The sequence below is a fragment of the Oncorhynchus masou genome, chromosome 25 (genome assembly GCF_036934945.1).
Source record: "Oncorhynchus masou masou isolate Uvic2021 chromosome 25, UVic_Omas_1.1, whole genome shotgun sequence".
NCBI classification, from domain to species: Eukaryota; Metazoa; Chordata; class Actinopteri; order Salmoniformes; family Salmonidae; genus Oncorhynchus; species Oncorhynchus masou.
The window spans coordinates 24,906,046-24,929,862 of record NC_088236.1 but is presented as its reverse complement, the minus strand read 5'-3'; the positions used below and the strand labels follow the sequence as shown (position 1 = coordinate 24,929,862).

Here is a 23,817-nt window from a genome sequence, read left to right as displayed (position 1 = left end):
CACAGGTGTAACTGACGTATTCTAAATGGACACAGGTGTATCTGACGTATTCTAAATGGACACAGGTGTATCTGACGTATTCTAAATGGACACAGGTGTATCTGACGTATTCTAATGGACACAGGTGTAACTGACGTATTCTAAATGGACACAGGTGTAACTGATGTATTCTAAATGGATACATGTGTATCTGACGTATTCTAAATGGACACAGGTGTATCTGACGTATTCTACATGGATACAGGTGTGTATTCTAAATGGACACAGGTGTATCTGACGTATTCTAAATGGACACAGGTGTATCTGACGTATCCTAAATGGACACAGGTGTATCTAAATGGATACGTATCTATTCTAAATGGATACAGGTGTATCTGTATTCTAAATGGATACAGGTGTATCTGACGTATTCTACATGGATACAGGTATTCTAAATGGATACAGGCGTAACTGACGTATTCTAAATGGATACAGGCGTATCTGACGTATTCTAAATGGATACAGGCGTATCTGACGTATTCTAAATGGATACAGGTGTTACTGACGTATTCTAAATGGATACAGGTGTATTCTAAATGGATACAGGTGTATCTGACGTATTCTAAATGGATACATGTGTATCTGACGTATTCTAAATGGATACAGGTGTATCTGACGTATTCTACATGGATACAGGTGTTACTGACGTATTCTAAATGGATACAGGTGTATCTGACGTATTCTAAATGGATACAGTTGTAACTGACGTATTCTAAATGGATACAGGTGTAACTATTCTAAATGGATACAGGCGTATCTGACGTATTCTAAATGGATACAGGTGTATTCTACATGGATACAGGTGTTACTGACGTATTCTAAATGGATACAGGTGTATCTGACGTATTCTAAATGGATACAGGTGTAATTCTGGATACAGGCGTATCTATTCTAAATGGATACAGGCGTATCTGACGTATTCTAAATGGATACAGGCGTATCTGACGTATTCTAAATGGATACAGGGTATCTGTATTCTAAATGGATACTGATCGTATTCTAAATGGATACAGGGTGTATCTAAATGGATGACGTATTCTAAATGGATACAGGGTGTATCTGTATCGTATTCTAAATGGACACAGGTGTATCTGACGTATTCTAAATGGACACAGGTGTATCTGACGTATTCTAAATGGACACAGGTGTATCTGACGTATTCTAAATGGACACAGGTGTATCTGACATATTCTAAATGGACACAGGTGTAACTGACTTATTCTAAATGGATACAGGTGTATCTGACGTATTCTAAATGGATACAGGTGTAACTGGTGTGTCCTTGACTTGTGCGACCAGTCTTCCTTGCACACATCAATATATCTATAGGACTAGCTCTGGAGGGAGAACATTTGGCCATCAGAATTCTCTCGATTTGCCTCTTTCTTACTTCTCTTTTTATCTATCTCCCGCTCTCCTTTTCTCTCTCTTGATCTCCCGACTGGTCCCTCTCATTGAAGACACGAAGTTCAAGGCCGACCAGGGATTGTTTGCAGAAAATGGGATCCCCATTATAATGAAGGGGAAATGGCCATCTTTGTGGTCAATCTTCATGTAAATAAATACAAATTTGAAGGAAATCATGGTACCAATATTACTTCTATAACACCAGATGTATGTCCTTGAAGAGATTATTATTAAATCACACAGAAGAAATAAGGATAATTTAGTAGCTAATATCAGCCTGCAGTACCCCAGTCAGTCTTCAGTTTGAGGAGCAGCACTGAGCTACCCTCAAAGGTCACTTGAATGAGTAGCTCAAACTTTGCATGTGAGGTCTACATAAATCTCCCACGAGACGCCATTTGAACCAACTTCCTGGGCTGCATTCCAAACACTTAACAGACACACCCTCTCAAATTAAGTGGACACTTCTGATGACGTATCATGATATCTGACGAGTTTACACTTGCAGGGCAAGGGGCGAGGGAGGAAGGAAGGAATTTTAAATGGACCACACTTGCCCGGATATTCGTCCTCGTTCATCCCACGACGGTTGTGTTTTCAGCCACTGGTAGCTTGTGGGTGCTTTATATGCGCTACAGTCAATTATGATTGCATGTCTACTTATATTAAATATATAATTATTCATATACGCCTGCTGTGTGATAGCTAGCAAATTAATTAGCTAACTAACGTTAACCTGCCTAGCTGGAACTTCTGAAGTAGGAAAATGTTTTTTTTTTTTTTTTTTTACAATTTCCAAAAGTTAACCAAACAAAAACATAATTACTGAAAACGAGGGCTGAGGGGCTTACGTTGCAAACTTCCCTTGTCTTTTATGAATTTGAAACGCAGCCCCGGGCTTCACATGCGCTATTGAGTCTTCAGATAGGGATGAATGGTGTCACGTGATCGATGGCTTTGTCCATTCATAAATGTAGTCTTTGCTCTGTACCCACCTAGGTATACCTCGACCCACAGAGTAAGACCCAAGTGACTTGCTCTCCTCCCTCTCTCCATTAGCGATCCCCTGACTTTTACTATCTCCATGTATCTTCATCTCACTCTGTCGTTTCTCTGTCTCGGTCTGGGTGACCCACACTCATTGAGAAGAGTCTAACGCAGCTCTGTATTAACTCATTTCCCTCTGCCTCAGAGAAAACTATAAAACTTACTATAGAATTCTGTTGTACGCTGTAGTATGCTGTACAACACTAGACTCCACACTGTAGTATCCCTCGTTCATGTGTTGTACTACAGTATACTAGACCGCAAAAACACTACAGTAATTACTATAGTATATACTGCAGTATTTAATTTGCATATACCCTGGCCATTCCCCTCCCTAATATCCCAATTTGTGTCACCTATAAGTGACTGGAGGCTGCTATAACAGCCAGTCTCCAGTCTTCTGGGAAGGCTTTCCACTAGATGTTCGAACATTCCTGCGGGGACTTGCTTCCATTCAGCCATTAGAACATTAATGAGGTCGGGAACTAATGGATGATTAGGCCTGGCTCGCATTTGGCTTTCCAATTACTCCCAAAGGTGTTCGATGGGGTTGAGTTCAGGGCTCTGTGCAGGCCAGTCAAGTTCTTCCACACTGATCTCAACAAATAATTTCTGTATGGACCTCGCTTTGGCCACAGGGGCATTGTCATTCTGAACGATGGAAACACAAAAAACAACCACATCCCACCAGTATCCTGAAAAACAAGTTTCCATCCCCTACTTTCTATTTTTAATAAAGTTATTCACCCCCTCCCCAACCATACCCTAAACTGGGTTTGTATCATATTCCCAACCCTACCTATTAAACCTAACCCCATCTCTATACATTTTTTTATTCATGTTTTTTTAAATCAAATCAAGGAAGACAAAAGGTGAACACCACCCCTCCCCCTTGTAAATTGGCAAACCTGATCTTCAACCAGACAGCTACACTGAGAAGAGGGATAGAAGGCATGATACCCTGAGATGTCCCTACCAGTCCCAAAGTTTGTTATGTCTATCTCCAGGTTATAGAAGAGCAGCTCTTATCTGTACAGACTCCAGTCCTAAATACCTACAGGCTATGGAATATTTGCTCTTTTAGTATTTGTCCAGTAGGTTTCCTCAAGGAGAAAGATCACATGTATATTACAAACAGAACTAAACAAAAACAAGAGTAAATACTACAGTAAATCATGTCCGCAACACTACATTGAATACAGCAAAAACACTAGTGTATACTATCGTATTTATACCGTAATGTACTATAATATTTTTTTCATGTGAGGGGAGAGAGCGATAGAGATGATTGACACGCAAGCCTAAGTATTCTCAGTACTGGATAATCTCCTTTTGCATCTGAGGGGAGGGGGGCACAGAGAGAGGCGTCGTCTCACCCTGTCCCCTTCTCACCCCGTCTCTGGCGCAAATCCCAGTCCTCTCAAAAGCAGTTTACAGACCAGACAGAAAAAGCAGAGGGAACGAGAAAGGAATGGACTAGAGATAAGTGCAGTAGAGTAACAGCAGAAAAGGCTGAATAGACAGAAAGGGCACTCCAGGCCAGATAGAAAAGCTAACTGTATACTAAACATGTAAAGCAGAGAAGGCAAACTCTATAGGCTAAATTTACGATATGTCTGGCTCAAGAGATGTGAATGGGTGAATTGTTAGACTGCGCAGCAGTAATGCTTGTTAATGTATTTTTAAATTATTAGAATGCTTGGGCAGAAATAACCATATAAGACAAATGCAGGGGCTACGCAGACAGACCGGTCACCTGAGGAAGACTGATAAATGGAAGTGTCCAGTTAAACCGTCATAGCTGCCTCAATATTTCATTAACCACTCACATAAAGACAATTACTTTATAGAATTCATCAGAAGTCCACCTAGGTTTGTAACCAGAGAAGGGGGAAGGATGGAAGTATTGCTTGGAGCAACCTGAGACAGTAGTTATTTTTACCTTCAGTAGAAATTGGTCACAGAACCCGTGATGATTTAACTTGAAATGAAGGTTGAGGAAAAAAACAAACAAATTTCTCCCCTGGTTGCTGTGGATACTAACTCAATGCAGCTCAGCAGATTAGTTTTGAGAGAGCCTGTGGTAGCTGGGAAAGGGATAATGTAGAAATGCAATCTACAGTGAGATTATAATCCAGCCCTCCCCTTTGTTGCTTTTGGGCTAGTTGAACCCAGTGAAGTGCTAAAATTGAGTATACATCTGAAGCCAGATGTACCGATGGGATTAGGGTTTTAGAAAACCCAGACTGACAGAGCTGTGTTGGCTAGGCCCATAGAGAGGACATAGCCTATTCACTTATAGCATGAGTGCCAGTGGTTGTGCCATAATGCCAAACAGTTTGGTTTGACAATGATAGTTGTCAAGGGCAAACAGATCTGTGCCCAGGCTACTATTTACAGCAGTCAAAACGGTTTTGATTGTAAAAAAAAAACACTTGGATTTTGATTGCTATAAATAGCCTGGTCCCAGATCTGTGTGCCCTTGACAACTGTCATTGTCAAACCAAAGAAGCATTTTAAGACTAGGTAGAAACCACATATCTGTGATCAACTCATTACCCCAATCGGTATGGGGATTAGAGGATTGAAGAAATACCAGACCCTATATGGTTAGTGGGAACTAGCAGGATCAGTGGGTCCACCAGGGGATGGTTGAGCTAACCTAGGCTAATGTGATTAGCATGAGGTTGTAAGTAACAAGAACATTTCCCAGGACATATCTGATATGGGCAGAAAGCTTAAAATTCTTGTTACTCTAACTGCACTGTACAATTTACAGTAGCTATTACAGTGAAATAACACCATGCTATTGTTTTAGAGTGCACAATTTTGAACATGTTATTAATAAACAAAATTAGGCACATTTGGGCAGTCTTGATACATTTTGAACAGAAATCCAATGTTTCATCGGATCAGTTTAAAACTTGGCACACTTGCCATCTAGTGGCCAAAATCAAAATTGCACCTGGCCTGGAATAATGTTACGGCCTCTTGCATCAGACAATAAAAATTACAGTACTTTCTTTTATCAGATCTAACGCGTTATATTCTACATTAATATCACATTTTCACAAACGTAAGCGTTTCCTTTCAAATGGTATCAAGAATATGCATATTTTTACTTCAATGCCTGTGCTATAGGCAGTTAGATTTGGGTATGTCGTTTTAAGCAAAAAAATTGAAAAGGGCAGATCCTTATTAAAACATGCACCAATTGTCTAAATACATTGGTAAATTAATCTGGATAAAGTTTCCCTTAAAAACAAGAGTATGTTAAGAGGTATATATTATTTCTCAGGGACACAGATCAACCCCAATACTAGAATAAAAATGTGTTCAAACAAGATTCTCCATTGCAAGTAATTTGTCAAACTAGTCCATCTATACCCAGGAAAACTGCAAATTAAATGGCATTGAGAAAGTTGATTATTTTATAGTCATGGGCACCACCTTGTGGTAGCAGATAGAAAATACATATTGTAAATCAGAATCAAATTATTTATTTATTGGGGTTCAAGAATAAAAAGTTGGAGTGGTGAATATGACCACAGAACATATATACAGACATATCTACAAATTGGAATGAGCATTTGTTTTCCAAACAGAAGAGGGAACAAGGGGAGCATGGAGTTCTGTTGATCTTCCTCACAGACAGCTGGCCAGGTAAGTTTTGCAACTAAAAAGTACTTGAGCTAGAATAAGAACCCTAGTCCCAGAAAAGGACATTAGTAGATCCCTACCACCATTGGCTATCCAGTGTAAAAATATATATATAAATATATATATAATATATATATTATAATATATGTATATATAATATAATATATATATAATATATATATATATATAAAAATCAGACTGGTTCAGTCAAACTGCTGATAAACAAACATATCCAGATAAAACTAAAACACCATAGCGATGCCATGATGCAGACAAAGTCAGCCAGCCATCCCTTTCCCACCCACCAACAAGATCCCCCCCCCCATTGGAAGTTTGGACCAGGGAGGTTTAGGAAGCCTCCTCGTCAATCTTGGGCGCCAGGTAGTACTTGACATGGCCCATGTCAGCTATCTTGTACTCGACCACTGTCCAAGAAAAGATCAGTCAGACATCAGAAAACAACGTAGAGTACCTTATAGGCTATGTGTATGGGGTAGAGGTTAGGAATAGAGGGCAGGAGCAGGTTACCTACCTAGGGGGATGTCTGCAGACATGCTGAGGATGACTGTCTTGGAGAGGGGTGTGGCCTTGGTGAAGAAGTTGAGGTAGTTGAGAGCAAAGATCAGCTGGACTGGCTCGTTCATCTCAATACTCACCTAAGAGGAAGGAATGGGAGAGAAAATATTTAATTCAACATCGAAGCTTCCAGTGATCCCAGACAAAACTGCAAATCTGTTGTCCAAGAGAACAACCTTTACCGAGCTGATGGCCATTCTGGCCGACATGTTCACTGTCCATCTGATATGCAGTTTCTCACACTTCACCCCAGGGATCAAATTCTATAGGGCACTATATAGGGAATAATTTGGGATACAGACCCAGGTCTCCTCCCCATACGTACCGCTTCCTCCTCCTTGTCCACGTTGCTGGTTTGGGACAGCTTGACGTTGCCAGTGCCCAGCTCTCCCGTGGCCGAGAACTTAACGCCATCCTTGGCGCAAGAGATCATGACGGCGTCACCAATCTGAGACAGGTCACGGCAGATACGGGCAAACTCCCCCGATGGCATCTTGACCACACAGCTGTACTCCTGCTCCTAGAGAGTTAGAGAGGGGTGAGAACGTGACAACCAACATGGCATGGTCATGGTTCAAATAGCACACTCTAAAGAGAAGTTTAGAACACTTACTGGGATTCCCAACTGTTCTACATCGAGATCCATCAACTTCATCTCATAGTCCGACACCTTCTCCTGGTCTAAGAGAAGCACAGGTTAACACTGACATCTAATTAAACATTAAATACATGACCAAGCATATATGATAGCAGTGGTTTACCATGGGTCCTGGGAATTCAAGTTGTCCTACTACAGGTACAACTCTCGATAGATCTAGCAATCTATCATTCCAGCTGCAAAACGAAATATCCCTACTGTAAAAGTATAGATATGGTTTGATGGATAAAGGTACTCACTGAGTGTCTCGAAGACTAGGGCGAGTGTGTCTGCGTTGTCCTCTGCTCTGAGAGTGATGATATCCTCATTCCCAGCACACTTCAGGATCTTTGACATACTAGGAGGGAGAGTGGTAGACCAGTCATAATTTCACTCAAAACTTGCTGAAGCACAAAATATGAAAGTTGATTTGATATGCTTTGTTTAAAAAGGCAATATTTTTATTAGCATATTTAAACCTGCTCTTTCCATAGGCTGTGTATGTCAATCAAATGCAACTTTGGTTAGGCCGTCATGACATTGCACGGAGCACCATTGTCCTAGAAGCTCTGCTACAAGTTAGTGGTTAAATTATACATAAGCATTTATGAGATAATATACAAGGTGACTTCATATTGCTGGTAAACGTGATCGTATGCTCCATTTAGCAAACAGCCAACTTCAAACAATATTAACTGACGTCACCTGATCTTGGCGGGTTCGCAAAATTCCCGCCAACCAGCGATTTGGCGCTCAAGTGACGTCACTTTCAAAAGGCGGCTTTATTACATGCATGTTACGCTGCAACCGGTCGATATATCAGTTTTCCAGGAAAAACATTGTCTACAAACTTTTAACTTCTGAAAATAACACGAGGCGTTGCACGAGACATGAACGTCTAAAATGTCCTCACCACAGTAAAAAGTAGAATACTAAAGCCACGCCAACAAAATAACATGGTTAACTTAGCTTACTAGCGACAATGAAAAAACTAGTTAAACTAGTTACCTCCCTGCTAAACAACATTATTGTTCTTTAGACAAAGGAACTAACCTTGACAATCATGCTGTCATACTCAATCAGTTCCACTAACCTGCTAAGATTGACTCCCATTGCGAGGTTGCGGTCACAACGGTAGGAGTCGAATCCGTCGCTGCGGAGAGTGAGCTGAACTAGGGAGACGTGGGACGAGTCCATACTCTGAAGAGAGATACCCGACGAGCTCACGTCCCAACAGGCCTCCGTGATCAGGTCCTTCAGAGCCTCCAAAACCTTCTTCAGGATGGATCCCTGTACCAAGCGAGCCTCAAACATTGCCGAGTCTGTTTGTATGTAGTAGTAATACAAAATTAATTCCTGAGACCTTCTCCTTCGGTCCTGCAGTCTAAAAATGCAGGCTTGGATTTAAAAAAAATGTTTAAAAAAAAGAGCTCGCTTCTCAAAATGCGACAAGAGTTCTCTCTTCTCTAGTTGGAGGGGAAACGGTCTGTGGATCACGAACGCGCGCTAACGTGTCGTTTTAAGCGTCATTCGTCATTTCCGTTTAATAATGGGCGACTTCGGCTCCTCCCACTGAAGAAATTGAGGCACAATAATCTGTCTTTGATTTAGTTTTAGGCACTTGTTCATACGCATACGTTGATCCAAAATGGTATATGTTACAAACTATTTTCAAAATAAGGAAGTTCGATTGGCGCCAAATGTTCTCCAGCTTAATTTTCAAAACAGTAAAATGACTCCGATATTTCGACCTTAGCTATGCATACATGTTCTCTGGTTTTACTTTATTTGACTCATATTTATTACTTTAACTCATTTGTTTGAGTGATATGCAACTGTCTGCACTGCTGTATTAGGTTTGTCTGAGCTTTCCCAGCTTGCATTTGTTTTTGGACTTGGTCATAAATTCCTATGTTCTGTTGCAAACAGTCCATGCACCATGACAAATGTAATACATTTGAATCAAGAGAAACTATAGCTTCCATATTCAGCATACAATTGTTTAAAAATGGATTTCCCCAAATAGACAACCATATATATGATTGGTGGCCTACCTCTAACCTATATACCTGCGTTTCCACAATCCCTGGCCCTACAGATGTTAACATTGGTTATTGAAATAAGTAAACATTGAAAATCGATTATTTTATTGAAGCACACAACCATTTGACTTGCCACTCATCTCAAGTTTCACGTGTATAAAATGGATGGATGAACACAGAGCATGTCATTTCTCCCCTGAGAGTATTCAATACAGTGACTCATGTTAGACATGGGGGTAAAACATTTGGGACACTTAAGGTCGGATGGATATATATTAGCATGATCTTAGAAACAGAATCTATCGAACAACAACCTGAGCTCTTGGAATGTTTGAAATTAACTGCCAATATCACACCATTGATGGATGTCTGTGTTCTTATTCTTTGTGTAATATATCAAATTATACTGGCACTACCATATTAGGACGGTTATATGTGATATAACTCAGGACAGAGTAGGGTACATTCTACACATTCTTATATCACAAGGTTGCTAAGCACTGGGCAGGGTGTAGTTGGGTTGCTAGGCGCTGGGCAGGATGTAGTTGGTAGCCATGGCAAGGACTGGCGCTCCGGTGGGTACACCGGGGAAGGGGCCGCTGGAGCCAGCGATGTCAATGTGAGAGTATGGCAGAGGACTGCCAGAGTCCACACCATACTAATGGAGGGAAACAAACAAACGAACACATATTATGTTCAATCCAGGGCTGTGAAAAGAGCTGGAGCATTGTGTGTCTGTGTGGTGTGGGATGTGTGTGTACCTTGTCCAGCCCAGAGGCCATGATGAGGAAGGCAGCGGGGGTCTGATGTCCGCGGGGAGTAGCAGAGGATGGCAGGTTGTTGCTCTGCAGAATCTCCTCGTACTCAGACTTCCCCTTATGGAAGTCATAGTCCTCACGCCTGATACTGGACACCTCAAACAGATCACCCAGCACCTCCCCCGCTACACAGAGGGAGAAAGAAATAGGACGAACAGGTTAAACCATGTCCAACCCAGAAAACCCACATTCAGACCTGTAAACCCTGGTTTGAATGAATAGTATCCTGTATGTACAGTGGGGCAAAAAAGTATTTAGTCAGCCACCAATTGTGCAAGTTCTCCCACTTAAAAAGATGAGGCCTGTAATTTTCATCATAGGTACACTTCAACTATGACACACAAAATGAGAATCCAGAAAATCACATTGTAGGATTTTTAATGAATTTGCAAATTATGGTGGAAAATAAGTATTTGGTCACCTACAAACAAGCAAGATTTCTGGCTCTCACAGACTTGTGACTTCTTCTTTAAGAGGCTCCTCTGTCCTCCACTCGTTACCTGTTTGAACTTGTTGTTATCAGTATAAAAGACACCTGTCCACAACCTCAAACAGTCACACTCCAAACTCCACTATGGCCAAGACCGAAGAGCTGTCAAAGGACACCAGAAACAAAATTGTAGACCTGCACCAGGCTGGGAAGACTGAATCTGCAATAGGTAAGCAGCTTGGTTTGAAGAAATCAACTGTGGGAGCAATTATTAGGAAATGGAAGACATACAAGACCACTGATAATCGCCCTCGATCTGGGGCTCCACACAAGATCTCACCCCGTTGGGTCAAAAAGATCACAAGAACGATGAGCAAAAATTCCAGAACCACACGGGGGGACCTAGTGAATGACCTGCAGAGAGCTGGGACCAAAGTAACAAAGCCTACCATCAGTAACACACTACGCCGCCAGGGACTCAAATCCTGCAGTGCCAGACGTGTCCCCCTGCTTAAGCCAGTACATGTCCAGGCCCGTCTGAAGTTTGCTAGAGAGCATTTGGATGATCCAGAAGAAGATTGGGAGAATGTCATATGGTTATGGTCCCCTTACCCATCTATCTATCGCCTCCTTTGAATTCCATGCTGTCACAGTTACCAGCCCTTTCAAGCTTAACATTCTTATCATTTATCGCCCTCCAGGTTCCCTCGGAGAGTTCATCAATGAGCTTGATGCCTTGATAAGCTCCTTTCCTGAGGACGGCTCACCTCTCACAGTCCTGGGCGACTTTAACCTCCCCACGTCTACCTTTGACTCATTCCTCTCTGCCTCCTTCTTTCCACTCCTCTCCTCTTTTGACCTCACCCTCTCACCTTTCCCCCTACTCACAAGGCAGGCAATACGCCGACCTCATCTTTACTAGATGCTGTTCTTCCACTAACCTCACTGCAACTCCCCTCCAAGTCTCCGACCACTACCTTGTATCCTTTTCCCTCTCGCTCTCATCCAACACTTCCCACACTGCCCCTACTCGGATGGTATCGCGCCGTCCCAACCTTCGCTCTCTCTCCCCGCTACTCTTTCCTCTTCCATCCTTTCATCTCTTCCCTCTGCTCATACCTTCTCCAACCTTTCTCCTGACTCTGCCTCCTCAACCCTCCTCTCTTCCCTTTCTGCATCCTTTGACTCTCTATGTCCCCTATCCTCCAGGCCGGCTCGGTCCTCCCCTCCCGCTCCGTGGCTCGATGACTCATTGCGAGCTCACAGAACAGAGCTCCGGGCAGCCGAGCGGAAATGGAGGAAAACTCGCCTCCCTGCGGACCTGGCATCCTTTCACTCCCTCCTCTCTACATTTTCCTCCTCTGTCTCTGCTGCTAAAGCCACTTTCTACCACTCTAAATTCCAAGCATCTGCCTCTAACCCTAGGAAGCTCTTTGCCACCTTCTCCTCCCTTCTGAATCCTCCTCCCCCCCCCCCCCTCCTCCCTCTCTGCAGATGACTTCGTCAACCATTTTGAAAAGAAGGTCGACGACATCCGATCCTCGTTTGCTAAGTCAAACGACACCGCTGGTTCTGCTCACACTGCCCTACCCTGTGCTCTGACCTCTTTCTCCCCTCTCTCTCCAGATGAAATCTCGCTTCTTGTGACGGCCGGCCGCCCAACAACCTGCCCGCTCGACCCTATCCCCTCCTCTCTCCTCCAGACCATTTCCGGGGACCTTCTCCCTTACCTCACCTCGCTCATCAACTCATCCCTGACCGCCGGCTACGTCCCTTCCGTCTTCAAGAGAGCGAGAGTTGCACCCCTTCTGAAGAAACCTACACTCGATCCCTCCGATGTCAACAACTACAGACCAGTATCCCTTCTTTCTTTTCTCTCCAAAACTCTTGAACGTGCCGTCCTTGGCCAGCTCTCCCTCTATCTCTCTCAGAATGACCTTCTTGATCCAAATCAGTCAGGTTTCAAGACTAGTCATTCAACTGAGACTGCTCTTCTCTGCATCACGGAGGCGCTCCGCACTGCTAAAGCTAACTCTCTCTCCTCTGCTCTCATCCTTCTAGACCTATCGGCTGCCTTCGATACTGTGAACCATCAGATCCTCCTCTCCACCCTCTCCGAGTTGGGCATCTCCGCGCGGCCCACGCTTGGATTGCGTCCTACCTGACAGGTCGCTCCTACCAGGTGGCGTGGCGAGAATCTGTCTCCTCGCCACGCGCTCTCACCACTGGTGTCCCCCAGGGCTCTGTTCTAGGCCCTCTCCTATTCTCGCTATACACCAAGTCACTTGGCTCTGTCATAACCTCACATGGTCTCTCCTATCATTGCTATGCAGACGACACACAATTAATCTTCTCCTTTCCCCTTCTGATGACCAGGTGGCGAATCGCATCTCTGCATGTCTGGCAGACATATCAGTGTGGATGACGGATCACCACCTCAAGCTGAACCTCGGCAAGACGGAGCTGCTCTTCCTCCCGGGGAAGGACTGCCCGTTCCATGACCTCGCCATCACGGTTGACAACTCCATTGTGTCCTCCTCCCAGAGCGCTAAGAACCTTGGCGTGATCCTGGACAACACCCTGTCGTTCTCAACCAACATCATGGCGGTGGCCCGTTCCTGTAGGTTCATGCTCTACAACATCCGCAGAGTACGACCCTGCCTCACACAGGAAGCGGCGCAGGTCCTAATCCAGGCACTTGTCATCTCCCGTCTGGATTACTGCAACTCGCTGTTGGCTGGGCTCCCTGCCTGTGCCATTAAACCCCTACAACTCATCCAGAACGCCGCAGCCCGTCTGGTGTTCAACCTTCCCAAGTTCTCTCACGTCACCCCGCTCCTCCGCTCTCTCCACTGGCTTCCAGTTGAAGCTCGCATCCGCTACAAGACCATGGTGCTTGCCTACGGAGCTGTGAGGGGAACGGCACCGCAGTACCTCCAGGCTCTGATCAGGCCCTACACCCAAGCAAGGGCACTGCGTTCATCCACCTCTGGCCTGCTCGCCTCCCTACCATTGAGGAAGTACAGTTCCCGCTCAGCCCAGTCAAAACTGTTCGCTGCTCTGGCCCCCAATGGTGGAACAAACTCCCTCACGACGCCAGGACAGCGGAGTCAATCACCACCTTCCGGAGACACCTGAAACCCCACCTCTTCAAGGAATACCTAGGATAGGATAAGTAATCCTTCTCACCCCCCCCCTTAATGACTTAGATGCACTATTGTAAAGTGGCTGTTCCACTGGATGTCAGAAGGTGAATTCACCAATTTGTAAGTCGCTCTGGATAAGAGCGTCTGCTAAATGACTTAAATGTAAATGTAAATGTTAGATGAAACCAAAATAGAACTTTGGTAAAAACTCAACTCGTCATGTTTGGAGGACAAATAATGCTGAGTTGCACCCAAAGAACACCATACATACTGTGAAGCATGGGGGTGGAAACATCATGCTTTGGGGCTGTTTTTCTGCAAAGGGACCAGGACGACTGATCCGTGTAAAGGAAAGAATGAATAGGGCCATGTATCGTGACATTTTGAGTGAAAACCTCCATCCATCAGCAAGGGCATTGAAGATGAAACGTGGCTGGGTCTTTCAGCATGACAATGATCCCAAACACACCGCCCGGGCAACGAAGGAGTGACTTCGTAAGAAGCATTTCAAGGTCCTGGAGTGGCCTTGCCAGTCTCCAGATCTCAACCCCATAGAAAATCTTTGGAGGGAGTTGAAAGTCTGTGTTGCCCAGCAACAGCCCCAAAACATCACTGCTCTAGAGATCTGCATGGAGGAATGGGCCAAAATACCAGCAACAGTGTGTGAAAACCTTGTCAAATGTTTTCTGTAAGTCTTCACCTCTGTCATTGCCAACAAGGTATTGAGATAAGTATTTGGTCAATAACAAAGGTTTATTTTCCACCATAATTTGCAAATAAATTTATAAAAAATCCTGCAATGTGATTTTCTGGATTGTTTTCCATCATTTTGTCTGTCATAGTTGAAGTGTACCTATGATGAAAATTACAGGCCTCTCATCTTTTTAAGTGGGAGAACTTGCACAATTGGTGGCTGACTAAATACTTTCTTGCCCCACTGTATATGTATGCATGTGCGGAGCGTCTCACCCTTCTGCCACTGCCGGGCATTGCCAGAGCGTTGGGCAGCTCCGTTGTCCATGATGATCTAAAAGGGGACAAAGTTTAATCAAACAAAATTGTCACCATGGCCAGTGTGTTGTATTGTACTGTGTGTGTATGGTAGAGTACTGTATGTATATGGTCCAGTCCTCACAGAGTAGTTTGGTCCCATGGCTCTGATGGCATGTCCTGTCAGAGTGGCAATGGTAAACAGCTGAGGAGACACCTCACATACTGCCTGGAAAGAGAGGAGATAGAGGGTATTATTACACTTGACGAAACACCCTGCCAAGAAATGAAACTTTAAACCTAATTTTACATTGTCATCAACAGCTATCCCCTAGAATGTCGCATGCAAACATATCCAGTGACACCTGTTTTGGGACTTAAACAGATATACGCACACATTAAAGGTCTTGCCCCTTGACCTGGAAGGCGTATAAAGTCACTGACTGACAGTCAGTTTTTGACAGGAAGAGGTGAGATTAAGGTGACAGAATGGGTTGGACAGGAGAAACAGAGGGAGAGATGGAGAGAAGAGGGAATAGAGTTGTGTATTCTCACTTTCTCCTTCATTTCACAGAGCAGGTCGACCATCACCATGCGTCCCTCAGCGTCCGTGTTCCCCACACGAACTCTGCGACCCGCACGGGACACCACCAACTCATCAGCTACGTAGCAGTCTGAAAGAAGAGAACCACAACACACAACCCTTAAACCCTCATTCAGCCAGAGAGACAACACACAGAGAGAGACAGGAGAGAGGGAAGACGCCAACTGTACACTCATTAGGTGAAACTATAGAAATAGAATAATAAAAATAGATTTTCATATAAGATTCTATTTGTGAAACCCCTACCCCCATGTCATCACACTGACCTGAGCCCACGCTGTTCCTGACCATCGCCATGGCACCGACCACCTTCAGATGCTTGGGCTTGAGTTTGGCCAGGACCTGACAGGACAGAACAGAGCTACATGTTAGCAGGAGTAGCAGACTATTTGAGGGACTATGAAACATCTCTAACTACCATCTAGTAATAACTAAATAGTGTCAAAGTGCTAGTTGTTGAACCTGGAAGAACCCAGCCACGGCAGCAGCACCACACTTGTCTCTGTGCATGCCAGCCATGAAGCCACCAGCCTTGATGTCAGCTCCACCGGTGTCATAGGTGATGCCCTGAGAGAAACACACAAACATGTTACATCCAAAAACATGTTCATGACATGACAACACCCCACCCCCTTTATCGCCACCATCATCTTCCCCTCTTCCACACTCTCCCTCTCACCTTGCCGACCAGCATCAGTGTGTGTTGGACTGGTCCTTCTCCACAGTACTGCAGCTTGATCACTCTGGCCTGGTGACGAGGCACAGCTATAAGAGACAAACACACGGATGAAAAACACAGACACACCAGACCTAGGTTCAAATACATATGAATTTGAGTATCTGGTATTTAAAATACTATTCTCTGTGTATTTGAGTATTTTCAAATAAACAGCCCAAAACAAGTACTTTTATTTGAGTATTTGAATGGTTATTTGTAAAAAAAAAACAGATAGAATATCAAATTGAGAGCATTTTCAAATACATGGGACTGTATGAGTATTTTCAAATATTCAACTACTATTCAAATAAGACATCTGAATACTTACTGTGAATGTATGTAAAAGTAATTGAGATATTTGAACCCAGGTCTGACACACACACTTACCATTGGCACAGCGGTTGACAGCAGCGAGGCAAGGGTACTCCTTCTCCAGCACCTTCAGATCACTCACCACATCTACCTGAGAAAGACAGGGTGGTTCAGCTTCATCACATTAACATATTAGTGAAATACATGAGACAAGTAGAGTTTAGATATGCTGGCACTACTAAAGGCTGGTAAAGAATGGAGAGCTCATCTGGGTAAAGTCATATTTCCAAAAATTAAAGGTGATTGCATCTCCCAAAAAGACTGCAACAAAGCTTTGACAAAGACCGATTGAGGTCGAAACAGATCAGCTTTTTTTAACTAATAAAAAAAGCACTTGAATCACAAAATCACTTTGTTGTTGCTGTCTTTTTGGGAGATAGAAATCACCTTTTCCTTTTTGGATGTATGAGAAAATCATCTCTCACCTGCACTGGGCTGTCCTTAAAGAGGGCCTGGACGTACTCAGCTACACGAGGAGCAGCCATCCTCTCAGGATCGGACCCTCCTATGTCACGGCAAGCCAGCCTGGAGAAAGAGGGAGAGAGAGATGGGGTAGTCGGCGGAAAAAAAATATTGATTTTTCAGATCTAATACATTTAAAAACCTCTCCCCATAAGAGGGATCACTAAGTTGTGAAAATGTGTGTGTGTGACCCACCGTCCACTCTCCAGAGCAGAGGCCAGATCCACCAACTCCTTCCCCTGGGCCTCCTGGTCCACCCACAGCCCCAGGACACACACCTTATACTGGCTAGGCTTCACAGACGCCTCCCTCACTTCCAGAGGCTGACAGAGAGAAGGAGATGGAAAAAGAGAGGGAGAAAAATAGAGAATAAATGTCAGCACCATATTTGGTGCAAGATAATTGATTTTCTAGAGCTCCATATGTGTGCAAAGTTTATTTGAATATGGGTCAAGGGCTTTATGGGCACAGGAGCGCCTGACAATGTCCTTCGGGTCGAAACGTTGCACAATAAAAACAACTATGGGAGCATTAATCAGTGTACTGGTATCTATTCTGTTTTTCATAGGATAGTTCTCACCATGTAGAGGGCGTGCAGGGCACCTAGGGCAGCCACCAGGGTGCTCCTGTCATAGCTGCTATGGCGAGGACAGACCAAAAGGGGGCGCTGCATGCCTGCTTTCATGGCCCTGAAGAAACACCCATACAGTATATGGTAATGAATGTGAGAGCCACACGCACGCACGCGCGCGCACGCACGCACGCACGCCTCTTGATACCATTTGTGTGTGTGGTGTTGACTGACCTCTTGATGCCATTAACAGCTGCGTCACTGAAGCGTCTGACATCATCGTAGTCCCTGTTAACGGGCCCGGTGGACGCAAACACCAAGCGGTTACCAGGCAACCCCGGAACCTTCAACACCACCACCTCATCTCCCAGACCACAGTCCACCTAGAAGAGAAAGGGAGAAAGGAGACAGATGAAGGAGGAAAAATGAGAGGGAAGAAGAAAAAAAGTAGGGCTATATTCATCTATCTATATGCTGTTGTGTGACTCACAGAGCTGTAGTCCAGCAGAGATGCTTTCAGACATTCCAGCTCCTTGGGCAGCGTGTCATAACTCTGCGTCACCAAGACTATTCCATCATAACTGGAGAACACACACAGTTAGATATCTCTCTCTCCCTCTCTCACACACACACACACACACACACACACTTAATACTCACTTCTGGCTCTTACAGTCAGTGGTCCACTCGATTGGCTGGACACTATAGACAGTGGTGGAAAAAGTACCCAATTGTCATACTTGAGTAAAAGTAAACATAACTTAATAGAAAAATGACTCAAGTAATACTAATTGAGTAAAAGTATTGTTTTAAATATACTTAAGTATCAAATGTAAAAATGTAATTTGTAAAATATACTAAAGTACCAAAAGTAAAAATAATTTCACATTCCTTATATTAAGCAAACCAGAAGGCACAATGTTTTTGTTTTATTATTTTAGGGGTAGCCAGGGGACACCCAAACTCAGACATTTACAAACCAAGCATGCGTGTTTAGTGAGTCCACCAGACCAGAGACAGTAGGAATGACCTGGGATGTTCTCTTGATTAAGTCTGAACTGTCCTGCTAAGCATTCAAAATGTAACTAGTACTTTTGCGTTTCAGGGAAAATGTATGGAGTAAAATTACATTATTTTCATTAGGAATGTAGTGGAGTAAAAGTGGTCAAAAATATAAAGTAAAGATGCCCCCAAAAACTACTTAATTAAGTAGTACTTTAAAGTATTTTTTACCTTAGTCAGAAGTGTAAAGTACTATAGCGAGAAACATTAATTACAGCTTAATATTACTGGTCTTGAAGTTCCAACTCACAAACCTGGTCCCAGATTTCTATGTGACCTTGTCAACCCAATTGCTGTCATTGTCAAGCCAAACATTGTTAAGCATGATAATGAATGACAAGGAGTTGGAAATCATTATTGTACACACTGGATCTCTGGTTACCAACTCAGAATAATACAGTGAGCGGTTTTGACTGCAGAGAAAGGTGAGATAATGTATTGCTTTGCTTTCCTGTCTGGTATTCTCTGCTGCAGGGTTAGCGATTTCACTGAGACTGTGTCAAAGTCTGTCTTGCAGAGAAACCTTTGGCCTCTAGATAACCTGCAAGACTCGTATACACTCGGCCTGTTAAGACTCCCTGGTTATCTCTAAAGGCACACATAGTCAAGGGGACATCGCTTTTACCTGCCCAATTCATCCACAACGCACAAGGAACAGAGAGACCTTTGAGATCCACTTTATGTAGAGTTGCAGACCCATACGAGTCCGACTCAGTATTTACGTATTTCGCCATAGAACGAACCATGCCTTCAGATTGAAATGGACGGGGTGTTCTAAAGACCAGTGTTACCTTTCTCTCACCCTCCCTTTCCTGTAATGTGGAGATTCATGCCTTTGTCACAAGAATAACATGTCATAACATGTGGGGAGACTATTATATCTCCAAAAACAAGGAACACGACCTAGGAACAGAAAGTGAAAATGGCAGATATTTTTTGCCATAGGCCAAGACAAACTGGGCTGTAATAAAAAGCTAGTTCGCAGCTACTTGAATGCAAAATTGCAACTATCTTGCTAATCAGCCTGTCTGTAAAAAAAATAGACAGTCCTTGCGAATTGATCAAGTGGATTTAAATATGTATGCAATCCTGTCGAACAAAGCCACGGCTCAATAAGTTAGTTCGCTCATTCATACCAGATAACAATTGATCCTGCACACATGTATTTCACAAAGTACATTTTCTGACCGAATCTTTGCACGGAAAACAACTAAATATATGAATCGGTAGGCTTACCAGGCACACATTGCTGTCCTTCCGACGTCTAGAGGGAAAGAGACAACAAGCTGACAGAACGACGCCTCCCTCTGGTTGATCACCTGATTTATCAACGTTCTTTAAATTTAATCATGGGAATTGTAGTTTATACATAGCAATTACTTATCGTCTCGGTCGCCGAAATGTATGCAGATTATCCATAGAAATTGTTCAGATAATCAATTGTGTTACTTATGATGCACATGCTAGAGAGCATTGACCTTTGATCTCACATACTGTGAGCACTGAGTGACAGTATCCAGTAAACTAAACTACAAACACTGACCAGGAAGTGCACTTCTGTGCATATCTGTTCCGTAGACAAACCAGCAAGGCGAGTTATTGATCTTCGGTCCAAAGTTCAATAATGAGACGATTTACAAGACTTTTGACCTGATTTATGTGATATCGGTAAAAAACCAGCTACTTTTCATTGACTAGATTGTATTAGCAGATTGTGGTTGTGCAACGTAGAGTATATGTTGCTGGCTGCGTAATGTATACACCAGTTCCACAGGATAGGGACAAGGGGTTAATTTGGGATTGGGCACAAGCGTTACAAGTGTTGTCTGTTGTGGTCCTCAGTGCTTGACTTCAGCAGGAACTCACCGGAGTTGACTACTGGCACCTAAAATGTTCTACTGCTTGAGCTCCTGTTCCTCTAATAGAATAGGAACTCATAAGTATTGTGAAGCTCCTGCACCATAATGAAGTGTTCCTGTATATGTGTGTGTTTCAGAGAGGTGACGTGGTTGAGTGTCAGATAGACCAGCTGGGGGTAATAGCAACAATGTTGTGTAACCTCTGACTCCTGAAGCAGCCAGCCCATTGGTCAGCTCTTTTTTTAATCAACCAATCATTATGATTGATAGATTCAGCTCTCTTTTGGACCGAAGTGGCATTATTCTACTGTACTGTAAATCAGGTCACAAATCCAAGCAATGTTTTGTGTGTAAATTCTGTCAAACTAACTCATGTTGCATATATTTTGTGGAATTTTTGTAGATTTGACTAGATTACTTATCAATTCAAGCTCTGTGTGTTTGTTCGGTGATCATTCTTATACAAAACATTTGTTGTCATACTAAAATACCACTCACATGGCTAAATGCATGACGAGTCTTTACAGAAGTCAAGTGTGCTATAACAATGTTTCCATCCCAAATGGCACCCTATTACCTACATGACCACAGACCAAAAGTAGTGCACTATATAGGGAATAGGATGCCATTTGTGATGCAAACAGTGTCATGAAGAATATATTTTTACCTAGACAATTAGATTAAGCAGGACTACCATTAATAATTATGATAAATATTCATGGGGGTCATTATGACTCATATCACTGTTGTATTTCTTTGACAATAGATATACTCAGTGGTCAGTTTATTTAGGTACACCTAGCTATACTGAACAAAATAAAACGCAAAATGCAACAACTTCAAAGATTTTACTGAGTTAAATGAACTTGAAGGAAATTAGTCAATTGAAATACATTCATTAGGCCCTAATCTATGGATTTCATATGACTGGGAATACAGACAGGCAACTGTTGGTCACAGATACAGTGCCTAGCGAAAGTATTCGGCCCCCTTGAACTTTGCGACCTTTTGCCACATTTCAGGCTTCAAACATAAAGATGTAAAACTATTTTTTTTGTGAAGAATCAACAACAAGTGGGACACAATCATGAAGTGGAACGACATTTATTGGATATTTCAAACTTTTTTAACAAATCAAAAACTGAAAAATTGGGCGTGCAAAATTATTCAGCCCCTTTACTTTCAGTGCAGCAAACTCTCTCCAGAGGTTCAGTGAGGATCTCTGAATGATCCAATGTTGACCTAAATGACTAATGATGATAAATACAATCCACCTGTGTGGAAAATCTTTTTCAGGACCCTGTCTTTCAAAGAAAAATGGTAAAAATCCAAATAACTTCACAGATCTTCATTGTAAAGGGTTTATACACCATTTCCCATATTTGTTCAATGAACCATAAAACAATGAATGAACATGCACCTGTGGAACAGTCGTTAAGACACTAACAGCTTGCAGATAATTACCTACTAAGGTCACAGTTCTGGAAACTTAGGACACTAAAGAGGCCTTTCTACTGACTCTGAAAAACACCAAAAGAAAAATGCCCAGAGTCCCTGCTCATCTGCGTGAACGTGCCTTAGGCATGCTGCAAAGAGGCATGAGGACTGCAGATGTGGCCAGGGCAATACATTGCAATGTCTGTACTGTGAGACGCCTAAGACAGCGCTACAGGGAGACAGGACGGACAGCTGATTGTCCTCGCAGTGGCAGACCACGTGTAACAACATCTGCACAGGAACGGTACATCCAAACATCACACCTGCGGGACAGGTACAGGATGGCAACAACAGCTTCCTGAGTTACACCAGGAACGCATAATTTTACATTTACATTACGCATAATCCCTCCATCAGTGCTCAGACTGTCCGCAATAGGCTGAGGAAGGCTGGACTGAGGGCTTGTAGGCCTGTTGTAGGCAGGTCCTCACCAGACATCACCGACAACAACGTCACCTATGGGCACAAACTCACCGTCGCTGGACCAGACAGGACTGGCAAAAAGTGCTCTTAACTGATGAGTTAAGGTTTTGTCTCACCAGGGGTGATGGTCGGATTTGCGTTTATCGTTGAAGCGTTACACCGAGGCCTGTACTCTGGAGCGGGATCGATTTGGAGGTGGAGGATCAGTCATGGTCTGGGGCGGTGTGTCACAGCATCAGACTGAGCTTGTTGTCATTGCAGGAAATCTCAACACTGTGCGTTACAGGGAAGACATCCTTCTCCCTCATGTGGTACCCTTCCTCCAATATATCAATGTCACCAGCCATACTGCTTGTTCTGTGCGTGATTTCCTGCAAGACAGGAATGCCAGTGTTCTGCCATTGGCCAGCGAAGAGCACGGATGTTAATCCCATTGAGCACATCTGGGACCTGTTGGATCGGAGGGTGAGGGCAAGGTCCTTGGTGGAAGAGTGGGGTAACATCTCACAGCAAGAACTGGCAAATCTGGTGCACTCCATGAGGAGGAGATGCATTGCAGTACTTAATGCAGCTGATGGGCACACCAGATACTGACTGTTACTTTTGATTTTGACCCCCCTTTGTTCAGGGACACATTATTCAATCAATTGAAGGTGAGCATTTGCCCACTAAAGTCAGTTATGCCAAACTGTAGTCATGTCAAGACCCTGGTGAGGGCGACAAGTACACAGATGAGCTTACCTGAGAAGGTTTGACAGTTATTTGGCTGCGCAAACCCCCAGTTTCATCAGCTGTTCGGGTGGCTGGTCTCAGATGATACTGCAGGTGAAGAAGCTAGAAGTGGAGGCCCTCGGCTGGCGTGGTAATACGTGGTCTGAGGTTGTGAGGCCTGTTGGACATACTGCCAAATTCTCTAAAACAACGTTAGAGGTGGCTTATGGTATAGAAATGCACATTTCATTTTCTAGAAACAGCACTTGTGGACATTCCTGCAGTTAGCATGCCCCCACAAAACATGAGACATCTGTGGCATTGTGTTGTGTGACTGCACATTTTAGTGGCCTTTTATTGTCCCCAGCACAAGGTGCCCCTGTGTAATGATAATGCTGTTCATTCAGCTTCTTGACATGCCGCACCTATCAGGTGGATGGATAATCTTGGCAAAGGAGAAATGCTCACTAACAGGGAGTGAAACAAATTTGTGCACATGGATAATTTCTGGGATTTTTTATTTCAACTCATGAAACATGGGACCAACATTTTCTTTATGTCACGTTTTATTTATGATCAGTGCAGTACCGGGTTGAACCCCACTTTGCCTCCAGAACAGACAGAATTCTTCAGGGCATGGATTCTACTTTATATAGCAAGCCACAGTCACATGAGTCACTGTCTGTAGGTGTGAACCATTTTCATGAATGGGGTGGTGTACCTAATAAAACAGACAACTGAGTGTA

At 43.5% G+C, this 23,817-nt stretch overlaps 2 protein-coding genes and 1 non-coding gene across 3 annotated transcripts; 1 reads left to right on the top strand and 2 right to left on the bottom strand.

Annotated features, from left to right (window-relative positions):
- Nucleotides 1-3,559: 3,559 nt before the first annotated feature.
- On the top strand, nt 3,560-3,615 carry LOC135514449 (U7 small nuclear RNA). Its single transcript, XR_010451678.1, has one exon. It is a non-coding gene; the product is annotated as a U7 small nuclear RNA (small nuclear RNA).
- A 2,708-nt stretch (nt 3,616-6,323) lies between these two features.
- On the bottom strand, nt 6,324-9,408 carry LOC135513946 (proliferating cell nuclear antigen-like). Its single transcript, XM_064936981.1, has 6 exons — nt 8,460-9,408; nt 7,627-7,724; nt 7,343-7,410; nt 7,055-7,249; nt 6,686-6,809; nt 6,324-6,578 (listed from the first exon to the last, which is right to left on the bottom strand). The coding sequence occupies exons 1-6, from the start codon at nt 8,678-8,680 to the stop codon at nt 6,502-6,504; spliced, it is 783 nt and encodes a 260-aa protein (XP_064793053.1). The 5' UTR covers nt 8,681-9,408; the 3' UTR covers nt 6,324-6,501.
- An 88-nt stretch (nt 9,409-9,496) lies between these two features.
- zgc:152830 (uncharacterized protein LOC767682 homolog) lies at nt 9,497-19,891 on the bottom strand. Its single transcript, XM_064936980.1, has 16 exons — nt 19,818-19,891; nt 18,180-18,221; nt 18,010-18,100; nt 17,754-17,902; nt 17,529-17,637; nt 17,144-17,271; nt 16,912-17,011; nt 16,502-16,577; nt 16,076-16,161; nt 15,859-15,963; nt 15,663-15,738; nt 15,348-15,466; nt 14,938-15,021; nt 14,772-14,829; nt 10,170-10,351; nt 9,497-10,066 (listed from the first exon to the last, which is right to left on the bottom strand). The coding sequence occupies exons 1-16, from the start codon at nt 19,826-19,828 to the stop codon at nt 9,932-9,934; spliced, it is 1,551 nt and encodes a 516-aa protein (XP_064793052.1). The 5' UTR covers nt 19,829-19,891; the 3' UTR covers nt 9,497-9,931.
- Nucleotides 19,892-23,817: the final 3,926 nt, after the last annotated feature.